The sequence below is a fragment of the Malurus melanocephalus genome, unplaced genomic scaffold (genome assembly GCF_030028575.1).
Source record: "Malurus melanocephalus ecotype Western Australia unplaced genomic scaffold, MMel_1.1 scaffold_278, whole genome shotgun sequence".
In the NCBI taxonomy this organism is placed as follows: Eukaryota; Metazoa; Chordata; class Aves; order Passeriformes; family Maluridae; genus Malurus; species Malurus melanocephalus.
Window position 1 is genome coordinate 823,283 of NW_026623510.1, and position 17,751 is coordinate 841,033.

The 17,751-nt window shown below is 44.9% G+C and overlaps 2 protein-coding genes across 2 annotated transcripts in view; one reads left to right on the forward strand and one right to left on the reverse strand.

Annotated features, from left to right (window-relative positions):
- Positions 1-1,129: 1,129 nt before the first annotated feature.
- Positions 1,130-15,817, reverse strand: PSME3IP1 (proteasome activator subunit 3 interacting protein 1). Its single transcript, XM_057376370.1, has 7 exons — positions 15,748-15,817; positions 12,243-12,388; positions 11,953-12,051; positions 9,987-10,109; positions 5,916-6,048; positions 3,879-3,943; positions 1,130-2,763 (listed from the first exon to the last, which is right to left on the reverse strand). Exons 2-7 carry the CDS (start codon positions 12,370-12,372, stop codon positions 2,546-2,548), a joined length of 768 nt encoding a protein of 255 aa, XP_057232353.1. The 5' UTR covers positions 12,373-12,388; positions 15,748-15,817; the 3' UTR covers positions 1,130-2,545.
- Positions 15,818-16,144: 327 nt separating this feature from the next.
- Positions 16,145-17,751, forward strand: part of RSPRY1 (ring finger and SPRY domain containing 1) — a 37,087-nt gene continuing 35,480 nt past the window's right edge. Inside the window, exon 1 of the mRNA XM_057376352.1 lies at positions 16,145-16,224. The gene's annotated coding sequence lies outside the window, so the exon portion shown is untranslated. The remainder of the gene's footprint in view (positions 16,225-17,751) is intronic.

Here is a 17,751-nt window from a genome sequence, read left to right on the forward strand (position 1 = left end):
ACCCAGCAGCTGCCACCAGCACCCAGTCAGTCCCACAATGAGCCCACTCCGAGCACAGCACTGGGTGAGACCCCATCCATCCCTTGGGAGAGGTGGGACTTGCTCTGTGAAACGTTTGCTCTGCAAAACCTCCTGGAAGGGAAAATAAACATTTCCAAATTTCACCCATTTCCAAAGGGAGAAGCAGCCTTTGAAGGGTGGCTTGTTTAAAAATAATGCCATATCCAGCTCAGCTTCCAGATGGAAGTCTGTGGCTTTGGAAAAAAAATTATTTTTTTTTAGATTTCCATAAGAGAGCCTCACATGCAGCTGCAGGAGCTCGTAAGCTCTTGTGCTAGTAGAGTGTTTGTRGGGGGTTTGTCGGGTTTTTTTAACACCTCAGTGAAGCTTTAACAACTAGCACAGACAACAAGCGGTTTATTGAGCTGTCCCTGGGGAGGGGATGAAGCACATACTATGCAGTCATGGTTTTTTTCTTAAAAATAACAAAAACAAAATCTAAATCCACCAGTGAATGAGTTGCTGGAGCCAGCCAGAACCAGCCTTGGTCTGGCTTTGTCGGCCTGGGGCAAGGTTACTGCCACAGCTGCCCTTTTCAGGTCCAATTCATCCTCCATCCCATGCACTCTGCACTTGCCAGCACATCTCTCAGTGCACTGCAGCATTGGAATGTCAGATGGCTTCTGATGTGCGAAGGTGAATGGGACACACGGTGGGGTGGAGCTGGGACAGCTCTGCTTTGTTTAGGGCCAGGCCCTGGAACAGCAGAGCTGACTCAGACTCAAAGGCATTCCCCAAATGTCCTATCCCATTCTTCCAGGAACAGGAAGGCASAGGGCCCTCACATCTGCTTCTCTTGGACTATGGCTCCTCCTGGCCTTGTGTGGYTCCACATAAACACTATCTCACCTGCAGCCCACCCTCACCACATCTTCCACAACTGGCTGGCAACTCCCACTATAAATTTCWGTCTAAATTGGCATTTTGACTGCAGCTGTGCAGGATACCACTCAGGAAAACAGCCCGACCGTGCTCACAGCTCTGACTCTACAGTCAAGATTATTGATCTCATTTAATGCCAGGGAAGAACACCAACAGCTCTCATACCAACTCCTTGAGGCTCTTGCCCATGCAACTTTAATAAAATAAACATGCTTTTYTTTTTGTGCACCAACTCMATTTCACTCCATAGCTCAGTAAGATGAAAGTCACAAAAGCAAAGCATTTGGAGGCTGCATGAGATCTACTTATTTTCCACCTTGCAAGTGCCATAATTATGGTAGACAGAGGAGGAGCAACTCTGGAGCAAACACAGGAGGTGCCAGGCTGCCCAGGACAGGGGAGGAAATACAGGACATTTGTAAGGATCTAACTGTGGAACAGGGCTGTGCAAACAGAAAGGGTATTTGGCTAAGGATAGGTTCATTGCAAGCACAACTGTCTCCATTTCCTTTGGAAAGTTCAACACTCATGCTAAGGCATGAATCCATTGCAGGCCTTGTTTTCTCTCTTTTAGCCCAGCTGCTCCCTCAGAGTGTCACATCAARCTGCCCTTTTGTACACACTGACCACATGCTGTCCCACACAGAGCAGGATTGCACAGACACTTCCACCTCTGAGCAGTYGAGCAGAGCTGTTCCAACCCTCCAAACTGCCATCAGCACACTGAGGTTCAAAGGATGGGCCCCCAGCCCTATTTCTGCAGTTCTCCAGCTTCTGTACAAAGGAGCTTGGCTGAAGAGGAGAATCCCAGCTCTGGATTCATGCCCTTCAGGACACTGCTGCTGAAAAGCTGGATGACTTGCCAAGCCTTGGTGCTGGAGCAGCAGCCCTTGATCAGAATGACCAATTGCAGTTCCTGTAAACTCACTCAGACCAAGTTTTCCATCACCACTTTTGCTCTTGTGGGAAACTGGCCTACACCTCTCCTGGATGTAGTTTGAGGGAAAGGCTGGCTGGTTAGAACAGTAATTGCTTAATGAAATGAGAACAATTATGAATGGCACAAGCAGGGATAAAAAAATGCATTCAGAACGTCTTTAATCATGTAACACTAAAACTTCTTTACAGTGTCATGGCAATCTACACTTCACCATCTGCTCAAATTTGGTTCTGCCCCCATTTTTCAAATACAGAATAAAAATGACATTTTAAAACAGAACACATGGCTGCTTCTACAAGACTTCACTGCTTCAAGTGATTATTTTTTGCCTGTTGGTCTTGTATAAACTTCTTAAATCAACATAATTCTTCCCATAAGAATTGTAAAAGATAAAGCACTCTCCTCCATACCCTCAGACCTTTATTACATGGTTAGGTGTGCCTTCTGCTTTACAATGGCAGCTTTTCTTCCAGGCTCAGTATGCACCCCAGAAATGAAGAATTGTGGGTGGGGGGGGAAATAATGAGTTACTTTAGGAGTATCTGAGTGTATTAAAGTTGAGAGGTTAGCTAGAAAGATTATATTTGGGGCAGAAGGATGCAACAAGCATCCATCAGGGCTTTGGAAGATATTCTGCGCTACATTACACACGGAGGGATTTTGTTATGGACCATCAAAGAAACTGTTGCCACGAAAGACAGAAGAGACAATCTTCCCAGTGGAATTAATGGTGCCTTCACTATCTGAGCTGGACTCTGAATCGCTGCTCCCCGAGTAGGCGCCCAGGCCAGGCAGGATCCCGATGCACACGGCGGCTGAGGGACAGTGCACTGTGGAGCCTCCCACTGAGCTGCTCCCCAAGGGAACACAGGAGGGCTTTTCTGGAAGAGAGAAACCTCAGTCAAAAATCAGAGTGCAGGAAACGGTTCTCAGTCAGCCCAGGAACCGCCACGTGTCACTCACCTGCTTTTCCCACATAAGCGGCGGATGATTTCAGGATTTAATTAAAGCATAAGGCAGCTTTATGCTGTAATAAAGCCATTCTGACAGGAAGGAATTGCTACCTCAGGGGATTTTTTTTTTCTCATCACTAGTTTAAGCCCAGCTCTATGCCGGCATTATAGATTTTTTATTCTAAAGTTGTCAGTTTGATGCTTGTCAARTACCAAACCCACTAAATAAGAATAAATGGCTCTGCTTTGAGTAATTGAGTATATTTTTTTTTGCAATGTAACAGCATAGTTGAGAAAAAGTTTTATTCCATCGTTCTGCTAGTCAACATCTCCCATCTTCCACGGCTAATTAATTATTTCTGCTGTTCTGAAAGTTTACTGAACAGAAGGAGATTCAGGAAGCSCCTTGGGTTGTTGTTATACAATTGCAGCTCACCCGATTTGTGTCAGAGTATCTTGACAGCAAGTCAACTGCAGCCCTGACAGCTAAAGCTGAAACACGACTTAATTCTTCTAGTTCCCCACAATTTTCTGAAACAAATTGATTTCAGGATGGACTGAATCACTTCAGAGCATAAAGCTAAAGTGGATGTATACAAATACATCCAATGCTGCTGTGAAGAGGAAAGGGATGATCTGTTCTCAGTGTCTCCTGCCCACAGAACAAGCATTAGGCTTGAAATGCACCAAAGGAGACTGCATTAGTTATGAGGTTAAATAAGATTAAATCAGTTAAGCATTAGAATAAACTCTCTAAGGAAGGTGCACAGTCTATCTGTGGAGACTTAAGAACARCTTAGACAAACATCTGTCAGGACTGGTTTGGGCAGGGGACATCCTGATAACTTGCAGAGGTTCCCTGCAGCCCTATTTTCCTGCTTTACCGTTTCTACTGCTTTCAAGAGAGAAAGTGCCAGCCAAAGTCTGGGCTGTCTTGCCCAGTGGAAGAACAGGAAAGCAAAACCTCTATGAGATTTAACCCCAAGTCAATTGCTGTTCAGTGACAGACACASAGCTTCYCATGYGCAGAATYTGGGACATACCTTGATTCTTTTCGTCATGGTCAGTGTCTAGTTTCAACCTCTTCACACTGTTACCACCATCTGAACTGTGGAAAAAATAAGGAAGTGTCTTGTTCCTCAWAGACAACCACTTAATTAGTGAAGTCATTGTTACATCTTTGCCTCAAATGCTACAGCAAACGCCAGCAGGGTCCCCTGATGACCATCACCACTTCCAATTGCCATTAAAGGAGGCTCCTTGGGGAACATGCAGGCTCTAAGGAAGCATCAACCACCTACACTACAAGTATCACTTGTTAACTGGGAAGGAACATGTCCCCTGCAGTCCAAGTCAAACCCCTGACACAGCAACCCAGAGCTGCCTGTTCAGCAGGATGTACCCCACAGGAGATTGGGAATGACTACCTGAGCTTCAGACACCCATATGACCACAGCCTTGCACATGTGGATGAGTACCATGCTTGCTGGTGCCAACATCCATGCCTTTTCCCTTCCAGGGCTCCCTTCCCCTCCTTCAATCACCTAGAGCCTGTTCTAAAACATCTAGAAATCTTGCACCCAGTAAGCCCAGACAGTTTAGCAGCAATTCACACAGCAGCAATGTCTAGAAAGGTCTTTTTAGGGACCCAAGTGGCACTGGAATAAAGGAGCATATCTTGGACTTCTGACTGTTCAGAGCTTCCATAGCCCTCCCCTGTCACTGCACAGATTYCCCCCCTTCCTGCATGTTCCCAATTCTAAGTCATCCACATAAACAAATTCCCAGATTCAGCYGTGATGAACTGATGAAGCATGAGCATTATTATGCATTAACTCTTTCCTRTCCCTGCATGTTCTTTCAGAACATGCAGTACAGATGAAAGGTTATTCTGTGCAGAGAGCTTTTAATAGTAATACRTCCTTTACAGGAAATTACAAAGCTCAGGGAGCAGATGTTGAGCTCACACTACACTTGCTTTGGGCCACTTTGCAATAAAAGATAAGATGGCAAAAATAGAAGACTGCAAAGCAAGTCTGCAATGGCTCTGACATGTCAGTTAAGATGCTCTCTTTGAACAGATGCCATCTGCAGACTTTAGAAGTACCATTAAGCACATGCCAGCTCCTTTTCTRCATCCTACTGGGTTAAGGACTAGGAGTTACAAGACAAAACCAACATTATTGGTTGCTTGTTATCAGCTCAGGGTTTTTCTTCTCTGCCTTCCCAAACCCAAACTATCACCCAACCCCACAGACATTAGGTGGTTGAAGTGCTTTCTTCAGTTTTCAGACATGCAATTACTGCTCTACTGGGACTAAACATCACCCTACAAGATAAGCTTCTAAAATAATCTCGCATTCTCTGAGATGATTCGAACACACTGAATTTTGAGATGTCAGTAATCATCTTAGGTATTAGATGATTCATCTGTGGGAAAYAAGTCTTGTCCCCCATGCCTGGTTTCTCCATAACCTGTAGCACACCAGCAGCTGTGTTTGCAGGCCAAGATCAAAGCAGCAAACACATCACAAACCCAGCTGCCACCTCCCTGGCATGGAAAGAGTGTTGATGTATCAATGCAAATCACTGAAGAACACAGGAAGTGTCTCTGATGTCCTCAGGACCAAACTGGTACACAAAGCTCCTCCCTTGTAACCTTGTCTTCCCCATGCTGTCCCCAGCAGCAATTAAAACAACCCATTTTAAACACAGGTAAAACTGGCTAATAAATTAGGCAACCCTGAATGAAGTTGCATAAGGTGACACTGATATCTACAAACAGATATAGAAGAGATTGCCTCTAGATCCCCAAGCAGGATTGCCCAAGCCTGGCACTCTAAAACGAAGAGYCTACCCACTTCCTTTACACACGCTTATCTATTTGAATTGCTTCATGTTTTTCCCCACAGTTTGTGAGAGCCTATAGAAACAAGACTGGTCTTTTCTTATACTTTCCCCCWTTTTTCTTTAGGGCTAAGGTTTACACCTCACTCTCTGGAGGCAGTTTTGGCCTGTCTCCCTTTACACTGCTAACTGGGTTCCGTTCCCTCATGAATTTATAGACGTGTGAAACTAACCTTCTGTGTTTCACAGCTCCTGCCAACAGCTTTGCCTGAGAAAATTTGTTCTTGTTTTCCACTGACTTCATGGGCAATTTCTTCTCAGCTTCCTTCTTTGGGTCCATACTGACTCCCACTTTAGTGAGAGTGCTGTGAATTAAGGGTTAAGGATCAACTGGGAAGGAACGGGGAGAACAGACATTTCCTCCCTGATATATTTAGCCAGCTCTGCTGACAGCAGCAACCAAAGTTCATTCACATATTCTATCAAAATAAACTTATTTGTAATGACATTCAGCTGGTACCCTCAGCCAAAAGAGAAGATACTTCATCCTCTGGGGTCAGAGCTCTCTCAGGTATCAGGACCAGCTCTCCCTGTGAAGATGTCCAGGCAGCAGCCTGGGAGCTACTGTTCTGATGCCAGAAAGGTGTAACACACAACATCCAGCACCCATGAACATATCCACCATCCTGCCTTTTCCTAAAGGCCTTAGAAAAGCAAAAAGGTCAGGCTGGAGCAAAACAAACAAACCAAACAGGCAATGCAGTACTTCCCCTTCTATGGGGATCAACACATTTGTAATTCAATTCTGCTGCTCCAAACCCTAATCCTTAACAGAAAAGCTAAGCAGCAATATGTTCACTTCCACTCCTCAAACCCTCTTTTTGCTGAGCCCAGCAGATATCAGCTTAGCAAGACAGAACAGTCCTATTTTTTGGGTTTGGCYTTTAGCACTCTGCCTTTTCAGCTTATCTCTCTGTAAGGGCCACAAGGGTGGTCTGAGTACCAATGCCAGGAGGAAGGARACAGATTGGTTAAGGGGGAATGTGRTCCAAGATTCACCCAAGAAGATTGCAACTGCACAGAAAAGCTAGGCAGATTAAAACAGTGTTAGCAAGGTGGAATGCAGCTGAAACCTATAATGAAGTGGAGAAGCTTAAGGAGGTTTTCAGATGGGATAAGAAGGAGCTGGGTCTGTTTGTTATTAGGGCACACCTRCACACACTGAACACATCCCCTGTGGCAGGAGCTGATAGCAATGTCCAGCTGTATCTGGTGAAGACAGATCTGCCAAAGACCCTGTTTGTAGATGAGGTGCCAGGAGAGTCACACAAATTTCTGCAAAAATTTTAAACTGCACAAGCAAAGGCAAATTAACCTAGTTTAGAAGTGTGTTTATAAACTCAAATGTAGTATTCTAACAGTTTCTCCTCCAACTACAATCCCACCAGTTGGAATTGCCCCAGTCACTGCAGACATATATTGGACAGTCAATTTCATATTGATGGCCCTAGGATTTGAAGTCATAGCTTTTTACCCCACTAAACATCTACAAATCAAAAACTCTTAGATTTAGCTTTGAAGTGATACAGTCTCCAATCACTTTACAGTCAGGAATGTTCAGATGCCCTTTCTTATTTGACTTTCCTAAGAAAACAGCACTAACACAGACTGCTCCCTAYTTCAACCAAAAGTCTTCTCAGCCCAAACCACTGCTCAGTTTTATCTATTTTTGAGATGGCACAGGAGTGCCATCCTGTGGCAATCTGAAGCCATCTGAAAGCTCTTTGTGTTGAACACGGTTTGATGTTGCCACACAATTCTTCCACACACTGCAGTGTTCAACATTCACATTTAGGTCTATTACCTCATTATATTCTAAGCCTGACTGAGGAACTCAAAGGCCTTTCTTTTAAAAGATACCAAATTACAGGCTTTTTGCTTCCATCAAGGATGGCATTCTCCTAAAACTCCTCAACTAGAAAGGCACAGCACATTTTTAGTAGGTATTTTATACATCCTGCTGTCATTAGCAAATGTAATGCTATAGCCAGCCAAGAAGTGTTCCCTCCCAGGAAGACAACATTAGAAATAAACCTCTCAATCTTAAATATCAACTGCACTAAACAAGCTGTCCTTCAGTAAAGCCAGCTTCTTGGAGGGGGACTGTTCCTACATTTAGATAGCAGTGGAGACAAGATGATCTTGTTCTCAAATAGTTCTTGGAAATGGCTTAAAAAATATTTGGAAAWCTTAAATTACTGTCACAACAGGGGAGTCTGGATAGGCTAAGGAGCAAACAACCTAGTTGTTCATGCAGGAGGAAGAAAAATTCCTATTCATCCATGCATATTATTTCTTATGCTCAAGAATACATTAAAATATTCTAAGGCATATTTATCCTGAAGATGTATAATTTTGTGATWGTTCAGCCTGAAAAATTAGGAAAAATTGAAAAAAAAATCTCTGTACTTGACTATTGAAGCAGTTTTTACCATGAAAATCATGCCTCTGGGTAGCTTAAATTAGCTGTTATACCAGAAAAAAGAGAGCAAATAATGAAACCCATTGGGGTGACATTCTTCTTATTAATTCGGAAGAGCATTTAAACAGTACCCATAGAKGCAGCACGTTTACCTAGTACAGTGATAAACCATTAGTAACAACTGCAGATGCAAAACACATTTTTGCATTTCAGAACACCACTAARAATTCCAAACACAAGTCATTCTGCTCTGAGGTTGCTTGAAATACTATGGTTAAATTAAAAGAATTTAAAAAATAAAATTAAACAGGCAACACCTTTGACTTTCTCATGGGATGAAGCGACTATGAAACATTCTCCCTTCCTCCATCCCATCAGTAGCAAGCTCTACAGTTTAATTTTTACAGCAACACTTTGGATTCAGAGCCACTGATATTACTAAGACTGCAAAGGCTGAGGTAAGATGGCCTGTACATCCTGACCAGGCCATTCAGGGATCTGTGTGTCATGTGGCTAATTCAAGACAACCTAAGATTCCCTCTGGGCTGGTATGGTTCACCCCAGATGTAGGTGACACAACGAGAGCTGTCAGCTGCTCCCACAGCACAGCCTCACACTGCACAGCCCTGGATCAGCCAGCCCCGCGAGCAACCATCACCCAAACTAAATATATCCCATGAGTATCTCATTATTAGATCCAGCAAATCAAGAAAGTACTCCAAATTCACCAACTAACTCCAGCCTATTTCTGAAGTTAAAAAAGTGCATCAGGATTGCTTTTTCATAAACACATTCCTTGAGATGCTCTTCACAGGACACATGCTCCAATTTGTAAATCATTGCCTAACAAGGTAAGGCCAATCTCTGTAGTATCAGCACGATTCAAATTTATTTGCTGACTGGTTTTGGTCACCTCCTTGTGTCCACAAACTTTTTCATTTATACTAAAACTTCCCTGAGAACTCATGTGCTGTTCATCCATAACTCAAAAGCAATGGAGACAAATAAACCATTGCCTTCTGCATTGGTTCAGTAAACCTCAAAAAATAAAAAAGTATTTTCCTTAGCACAGAAATCCTCCAATCATTCCAACCTCCCTTGACTGGCATTAATTAGTGAGAAAAAAATTGGCACTGATTAGTGAGAAAAAGCATCCTTTATGATTTTCTAGCATATCTTCAAGAAATTTAGGCATTTAAAAGTAAAGCCAAACTGTCCTGCTCTTAGTACTGCCTACAAGTGTACATTACCCAAAGGAGCCGAGGCTCCATGGGCACTGCCTTCCCAGAAGAAAGTCAGCACATCTGCACAGATGTATTTAATTTTTCATCCTGCASGTATCAACAAGGGATAAAGTATCTAATACTTCAAGAAGAGTAACAGAGAGAGCAATTCAAACATTATTTCAAGCAGATATGTTAAAAGCAGACAATATAAAATTAAAAAAAGAGCACTTAGTTTTCCATAAGAAGAGAAAAGCAAAATATTAGAAATAATAGGCTAGTTTTTCTTTATGTTTTTATCTTTTTAGTGATGGTATTTCATTACCTCAATAACAGAAAAAAGCCAAATCATGGCAAACCCCAAAACAATGACAAGGGGAGAAGGAAAGAAAAGTACCAAGTAAGTGGAAGTTGAAGGGGGAGTATCAAACACTACAGTGGTCTATCAAAGCTACAATGAAACTCTTAAACTTTGAAAATGTATGATTGTACATGTTCTGTAAAGCAGTTTTATAAAAAGAATRTCAACTGACAGAACAAACTACAGCCCACTCTTACCCTCCTCTGTGTAACCACCAGCCATTTTAGTGCAAAGGATATTCTGTATTCATTTAGTTCTTTCAGCTCTTCTTCCCTTCGTTGCTTYTCTAGTAGCTCTTGCTGCCGAGAAACCTCATCAAGGAAATGTGTCTCATCTTCATCTAAGCCTCTTACCATATTTTCTGAATAAAGAAATAAGAAATTTGTTGTTTTGGTTTCAGACACCAAGTTTAAGCCTGCCTCCTTAGAATGTTCTTAAACCAACCAATAACTAAAAACCCACACTATTTCTTCCCCAAAAAATCTTGCCTCAAAAGAGGAAGTACATTTTCTTAGAGCAAACAATTTGTACCTAATTGGTTTYAACACCTATTCAAAAATAAAAAAGTAGAAGTAAGAAAACTCCTAATTTCCAAATAAAAACAAATTCTTTCTAAACATGCTACCCTACTTTAAGGAAAGTACATGCTAGTGCAGCAGGAAGGTCTTTTATTTCCTGTTCTGMAAATGTTCAACGTCTCTTGAGCAAATGATTTAATTACAATAATAAAAAATATTTCTAAAAAGACCAAATTATGCTGTTTGTAGTCATGCCCAGAAATCTTAGCCCAACATCACCTTTAGTCTTCCTTAAAGTGTAATTTCATATGAGGATTTTTAGGCTTTTACATGAAATCATCACATGTTTAATCTTCAYCCACACAGGCAAGCCCTAGTCAATTAAGGGCAAACCAGGAAATCCATTCACACTGATAATGGGCAAACTTGTGTCTTTGACAGAAAAGCTCTGGAAATCAATTGTTGTTTGGGGTTATTTTATAAAAGCCAATCTCTGCTCCTTCCAACTCATGCAGAGCTCATTCATAAATCTTTAAGCAGTAACTTGTAGCACTCACTACTACTGCTGAGGGGCTCTTCAGAGAGCAAAAATAGTGAAATTCCAGACATTTTATGAAGCAAGTGACATGAATTAATTTAAWTTGCTGCCTGCCTCATCTGCCAACTAAGAGGAGCAGTCACTGAGGTCCTTTGAGCTGACATTATTGAGGTTCCCACCCAAGCAGTCTGCAGTAGGTTTTGTTCTCCAGGTTGGCTGGTATCTGATATTTTACTGTGGTTGCCTTAAAAGAAGTGGATTTACTTCTCAAGGCTGTTTCCCATTCCAGAACTTGATTTACCAAAGGAAAGGTGTTGCAGATCTAATATAAGGGCAAGAAAAACTATTAGTTTAGATAGTTATCAGAAGCCCTTCCCATTCAGGCTGACAGCAGTCAGTTTTAGGGTGGCTCCTTGGGCAAGCATTGCTTACTCATGTCACCAAAAATGACTGGGATCAAAAGTTTACTKAAGTTAACTGGAAACTCTCTAGCTGGAAAGAATCTTGTAGGTCCAGTTGGAGACTTTAATGCATTAATGCTGCTATCTGTACTTTCCATTTTTCAAAGGGCTTTTCTATAAAACTAGAAATTCAAACATCAGTAGAAATTAGGTTCCCATTTCATTAGAAGAGTCAACATCTACTTTTCAAGAATGAAAACATTTAAATTTACTTCTTCAACATAATAATCTTAACTCTCAAATCACTTTTAGTCAAATAATGGCTTGGAAATGTAATAGCTGCTCTAACAGRATTTCTTTGATTGATTCAAGCAAGATTGTATTAAAGCATGAGTTCAAGAGTCACAAAACCACARTACATTTCCACTTTTCCACGAATTGCTATCAAGCTTGTTTGGGGTTTTMTGTTTRCTTTCATTCTATTTAATGTGCAATACAAGCTTGGTATTCAACACCTTACAAGAACGCAGCTTTGTAACTGCAAACACCTTTTGAGTTTTGCATCTGTGCACTGCTTTCTCAGTGCCCAGAATGTGTTCCTTTAAAAATCCAGGATCTTAATAACACTCTCCAGAAGCCTCTGTTTCCCTCTCAGAGAGGGAGACAAGGCACACGGATGTGTCCTTTACTMAGAAGTTGTGTACAACTGTTGCATACAATCACATGCAGTTTGCTGCTGGTGCTTACTGAATTTAAATTGCTCCTCAAACTCCTGCTGCTTCTTTTCTCTCTGTTCCTGGAGCCTTTCATACAACGACCGTGGGTCATATGCCTCCTCTGGGCATTCTGAAAGGAACGAAATCAGGAAGGGAGACCATATGTTAGAAACACTAAACCACCAACAGTTCTCAGTTCCTTCATGTAAAAACCTTTTGAAACTACAGAATATAAAACGCCATTACTTTTTATTTCTATTTTCCACAAAARTGAAAYAATCTCAGATCTTTTTCCTGTGATTATTACAATTTATCCCATACCTTTTGGATCCTCAGGTTTTCGGACCTTTTCCCATTCCTCTTGCCTTCTCTTTCGTCGCTCCTCTAGCTCTGCCTCAGACACGAACCTCTTGTTAATCACAAGGTCAGCAGTACCATCTCCCCCATCCATTGTGGAATAGTGTCGCCTAAAAACACAGTATGAAAGACAGCAGGAGTCTGATTACRCTTTTCATTGAGTGAAATGTTACTAAATATCCTGAAAAACAGACCTGCTGCCCTTAGAGTAACTTCAGTTCTCTAAAGAACACTGCATAGTAAGCACTGACTGAGATACCAACTCACTGCRTAACTGCTAAGACTAATAATCATCATCTATTACTCTTTCTTTACTCTCTTTTCATAATTACATCTTTGCTGCTAGTTGTYTACCTCAGGCTGTTTCTCTGAAAGTAGTATTTTAGTGGATTTACTTTGCTTAAATAAATATTAGAATAAAAAAATTTTCACCCTCACCTACACTCTCATCTTTTTATTTCTGTTCTTCCACATCTCTGTTTTGGAGAGGGATAAAGTGACGGCAAAACATCAAACCCCAAATTCTTTTTGCCCAGCCTGTGAAAATTTGAGAAAGCTTGCTTGCTTTCAGTTGTTGAATGCATGTATTTAGAAGTGATTAACAGTGAGATCTCAGAAATTAGCAACTRTTCTGGTTTTGGCTGGGACAGTTAAACTTCTTAGTAGCTGGTACAGCTCTGTGGTTTGAGTTTACTGTGACAATAACATTGATAACACTCTTGCAGTTTTAGCTGTTGCTCAGTAGTGTTTTAAGTCAAAGACTACCGAGTGTGTCACACTCTGTCAGTGAGGATCTCCACAAGAAGCCATGACAGAGCATGGCCAGGACAGYTGTCCTGCASTGGCCAAAGGGATATTCCACAGAACCATGACCATAGAACACCGTGTCCAATATATAAACTGTGGGGAGCTGGCTGGGATTTGCTGATCCCWGTTCAAGGACAAGCTGGGCATGAGGTGGTGAGCAACCATATTGAGAACCACTTGTTTATCTTGGGTTTGCTCCTCATCCCTTTTCATGACTACCATTATTATTAATACTAATAGTACTGATACAGTACTAACTTTTTTTTTTTGTTTCAATTATCAAACTGTTCTTCTCTCAACCCCTGAGGATTATTTCTTCCCATTCTCCTCCCCACCAAGGCCCCATTCTCCTCCCCGCTGAGAAGCAACTCAGAGGTGCTCAACAGCAACTCATCTCTCCAGCCTCAAAAACCTCCTGCAGCTCCCTGAAGCCCCAGGAAGAGCTGAGCTGGGGCAGGCTGTGCTGGGGGCTGTCTGTTGGGGTTACATGGAGTTCAACAGGTGAGTGAGAGAGGGAATTCCCCAAGGCTGAAACAGGGCTGGAGTTAGAAAATGAGCAACACTTCCCCTGGAGAGAGCACAGCCCCTTCCCACACAGTGCAGCCACATTCTGCTTCAAGATTTCAGTATCAGAGGCAGGGTGAAGATGCTCCACGTGGTTGACCTAGCAAGGAAACTCGTGGTCTTGACACCTGTAAGTCTACGATGAAAGAAACTGCTTCTGTAAGTCCTTGGTGTCTCCCTTCTGAATTATTCTACCAGCTCCATACCACACAACAAAGCCCTAATGTTTGGTTTTGTTTCTTACATCAAGCCTGGACACAGAAGTACAACATAAACACAACAAACGGAGCTGTTCATTTAAAGACATGCAAACATAACTTTTTTTCTACTTTTTATCTCCCTGGTATAACTGCCACATGTTATGGACTACAGAGGATTGCCTGCAGTTCTGCCAAGAACTACTCATTTGGGATCTCACCCTGTCTGCATTTCAACACAGAGGAGATCCCAGAAAGCTACTTCTCCAAGGAGGAAGGGATGCAGAAACCCAAACAAGGGAAGAAATTAGTTTATCATCCTTCATACYACAAGGAATCACTCCAGCAGGAAGTCCTGAAATCCTTACCAAAACGGATACTTTGGTGAGGTGTTGTTTGCAACAAAAATGAAAAAACAGGTCTCAGGAGAAATCCAGGGTAGAGCACTGGACAAATATTTGTTACAGCAGGATGCATGCATAAGGTGGGTGTTAGTAAAAGAAGTTAAGACAAAAGGATTCCCTTAAGAGCTGGGGACACAAAGGACAGATCAAGGGCTGATGATTTTCTCTTTAACTTTTTTCTTTCTTTTTTTAATATCTAACAAAAAGCCACCCAAAGACAAGTCCACTTTCCAGAAWGCATGGAACACTTGCTCTTTGAGTGTCATTTCTGAAGGTGGTTCAAGTTGGAAACCTAGAGAGAAGATGGAAATTGAATCTCACTGCTGAATACAGGTCCTGATCACAAGGACAGCTTTYCTATTCAAGTGCTGTATAAACAACATAATTTGTTACTCCACTCGTGTCGTCTCAACCCATCCATTTAGAGATGGAGCATAAGGTTCCAATACAATGGTGACAGAAAGTAATAAAAAACACTGAGAGAGGGCATTTACAAGAACACATCATCCTCTGGGGACTAAAGCCTTCAGCAGCAAACCACCTGGATCAGTCAGTTCACTTAGATAAAGTATTTTAAGACACATAAAGAGGGTAAGATTTAATTATGGCCTGAGATCCTGAATGCTGGTATCTGCTACTGACAACCGTATCTTGGGGCAAAAGATGTGGGGGAAAAAAACCCCATCAAGCAGCATGATATTGAAGTTCACTTGCACTTATAAAGTTTGTTAATCTTGCTGTATCCTGTGCCCCCTCAAACACACACAAACCAGACCCGACAAAAAACATGCACTTGGCAACTTTCCCCTTTTTATCTATGTTTTCATCTGATGACTGTATTCTAGGGCTGTGCTGTCACTGCAAATGACAGACGTTTCTGTCACAGCTGTAAACTGCAGGTTTTTACAATGCCAGATGGTAACACCCCCAGGATCAATAAACCTCCCAAACTTCACAGTCTTGCCAYCACCTAGGCCGGAACAGATGTAGAGCACCCAGTCTTGTGTACCCGTGTGCAGCATCTTCCATTACATTCAGCCCTTACTAAATAACAGACATTATTTTACCAACCCAATTCATCAACCCACCACTRAACCATCTCGGGCAGCGCTCCCCGCACCCCCGCAGCACATCAAATAAAGCGCTGCGTGCCGAGCCTGGAGCCGCCCCAGAGATGGAGGGGATGAATCGCTCCCCATCAGCCTGGACCCGCCCCCGGGCCCCGCTTCCTGCGGTGCGCACGGAGCTCGGTGCGGGTGACCCTCTCGGGAGTGCCGGGCTCGGGCTGTTCCGAACCCTCACTGCGATCTCCTCTCCCCATCGTCCCTCCAGCCCCTCATCCCGAGAGCGGCCCCCGGCCCGCCGCGCTCGCARGGCCCAGGCCCGGCCCTCTTCACCCCCGCACCAGAAGGGCCCCGCGGCTCGTCCACGGCCGCTCTCCCCGCCCCCGGGCGCTTCCCTCGGCCCCGCCGCCCCGGGCCCGCCCCCGGCACGTACCGCAACCCCTCACAGCGAGCGGCACCGCCGGGCCCGCAGCGCCGCCATTGACCCCGCTCCCCTCCGCCGACCGCCCCGCCCCTTCCGCCCGCCACAGCCAACCCAGCGAGCCCTTCCTTCGGCGGCCCCGCCCCCCGCGGCAGCCAATCACCGCCGTTCTTACGGCAGGCAGCGCGGCGCGCGGAGCGCACGGGGGTTGGCTGGCGAGATGACGTCACGGCGGTCCCGCATCACGATTGGGCGAAGCGCTCGCTCCGGGGGMGGGGCCGGGGGCGGGGCGGGTCGCCCGGGAGACGGCGGGGGGCGCGGCTGCGGGCAGGGCGGGGCCTGAGGCCGGGGCGGGGCCGCACCGTGAGTCGCCTCCATCTTTCGGCACAAAGGAGCGGCGGCAGCGCCGGGCCGGGGCCGGGCAGGGGCGGAGGGCGCGGGGGCCGCGGCGGCCCCGCTGCGCTCCCGGCGGGGCTGCGCGGAGCTGAGGTGAGGCAAGGGCGGGTGCGGCTCGGCGGGCGGATGTAGCGGGGCGCGGGCTGGGCTCGGAGGAAGGGACAGCGCCGTGCTGTACTCTGGTGGCCCCGCTGGTGGCCYCGGTGCCGACCGTGCGGTAATGAGTGAAGGCACCGTGCTCGCTCCATTCTGCCCTCCGCTCCCCTGGGTCCTCCGGGGAAGGTCCCGGTTGGGCTGGGGGCCGGGCCAGCGCAGCCCCCCGGCCCCAGGCAGCGGCCCGGGGTCCCGCCGGCTCTGGTGGTTGGTGCAGGTGCCCCCCGGGAACTGTAGAAACCCCTCGGCTGCCTCGCGGGGCCRCCGGTACCTCCCYTCCCGCGGGTGGCAACGGTGCKGTCCCTGGGCTCGCTGGGCTTTYCCTGAGGCCCCAGAGCTGGGGAGAGCTGGGCTCGCGTGTGGAGTTGGGAGCTCGCTGAAGGAAGCGGCGAAAGGTGAATGAAAGGGAGGTTTGGCGAGCTGGAGCGCCCCGAGTCCGGCGCTGCTCGGGGCCRGGAGGGGTTGGAACTTCCTAACGGCGCCTACGGGCTCGGGGAGAGCTCCCGGTGCTCGTATGACTTGCAAAACAGGGGGGTGGATTCGGCGGATTTGGTGTGWGAGGGGCAAAATGACATCGAATCCGGAATCACAGCCCCGACGTGCAGCTCGGGGAGCTCTTGGCAGCTCGGAAACACGACCGTGGTGTTGAGCCCTTGAATATTGTTACATGAACGTGAGAAGCCAGAATCCTGGAAACTGTTTATCGCYCTCAGTGTAAATGTGTTTCTGCAAAGCAAGTTTTATGTCTTTGCAGAGGAGATGCGAAGGTGTGGAGCGAGCCGCCGAGTGCGCTCGCTCACCTGGATCTTTTGTTTTGCATTCCTGGGCAATAGATTAGGCAGCGGCACCTTTGCTGCGGGTGCGGTAACACCTCAGCTCTGCTCTGCTCTCCCACTTCAGTGCTTAGAAAGCAGGATTTTTTTCACTGCTTGTATTATCTCCATATAGAGCATGAGTTTCTCTTTTAAACTTTTTGATTCTGTCCTCTTGATCGTTGTTTCTGTCTCGCACACTTTCATTGACTCTCTCTTTTTAGGAACTGCCATTTCTTACGTGTTCTACTATGTGGCAATAGGTACAGAGTCTCTTCTGGGGGGCAACCTTACAGGAGGTCCCAAGAATGACTGTAGTGACCTTTCTTTTCATTTTCTGTTTCATTATTGCAAACTGTCATCGCTGAGCCCAGAGTTCATTTTGGTGCTCAGCTTGTGTTATCAGTTTTTCTCACACAGTGGAACTTTGGTCCATGGAGAAGTACAGACATAAGAGCTGCATTTTCTCTCCTAAATTTATCTAGCCTTGTAGATACTGCTGTTTTCTGAATGCTGAGGTGTTTGGTGGGGTTTCTTTTTCGTTTTATATCTGTGTCAGTGTTTGTTTTCTTCAGTATAAGAGGGTTTTTTTTCTATTTAGCACTAGCTTTGCCTCAGGATTTTAGTTTTTCTGTCCTTTGTCTTCCAGTGAATG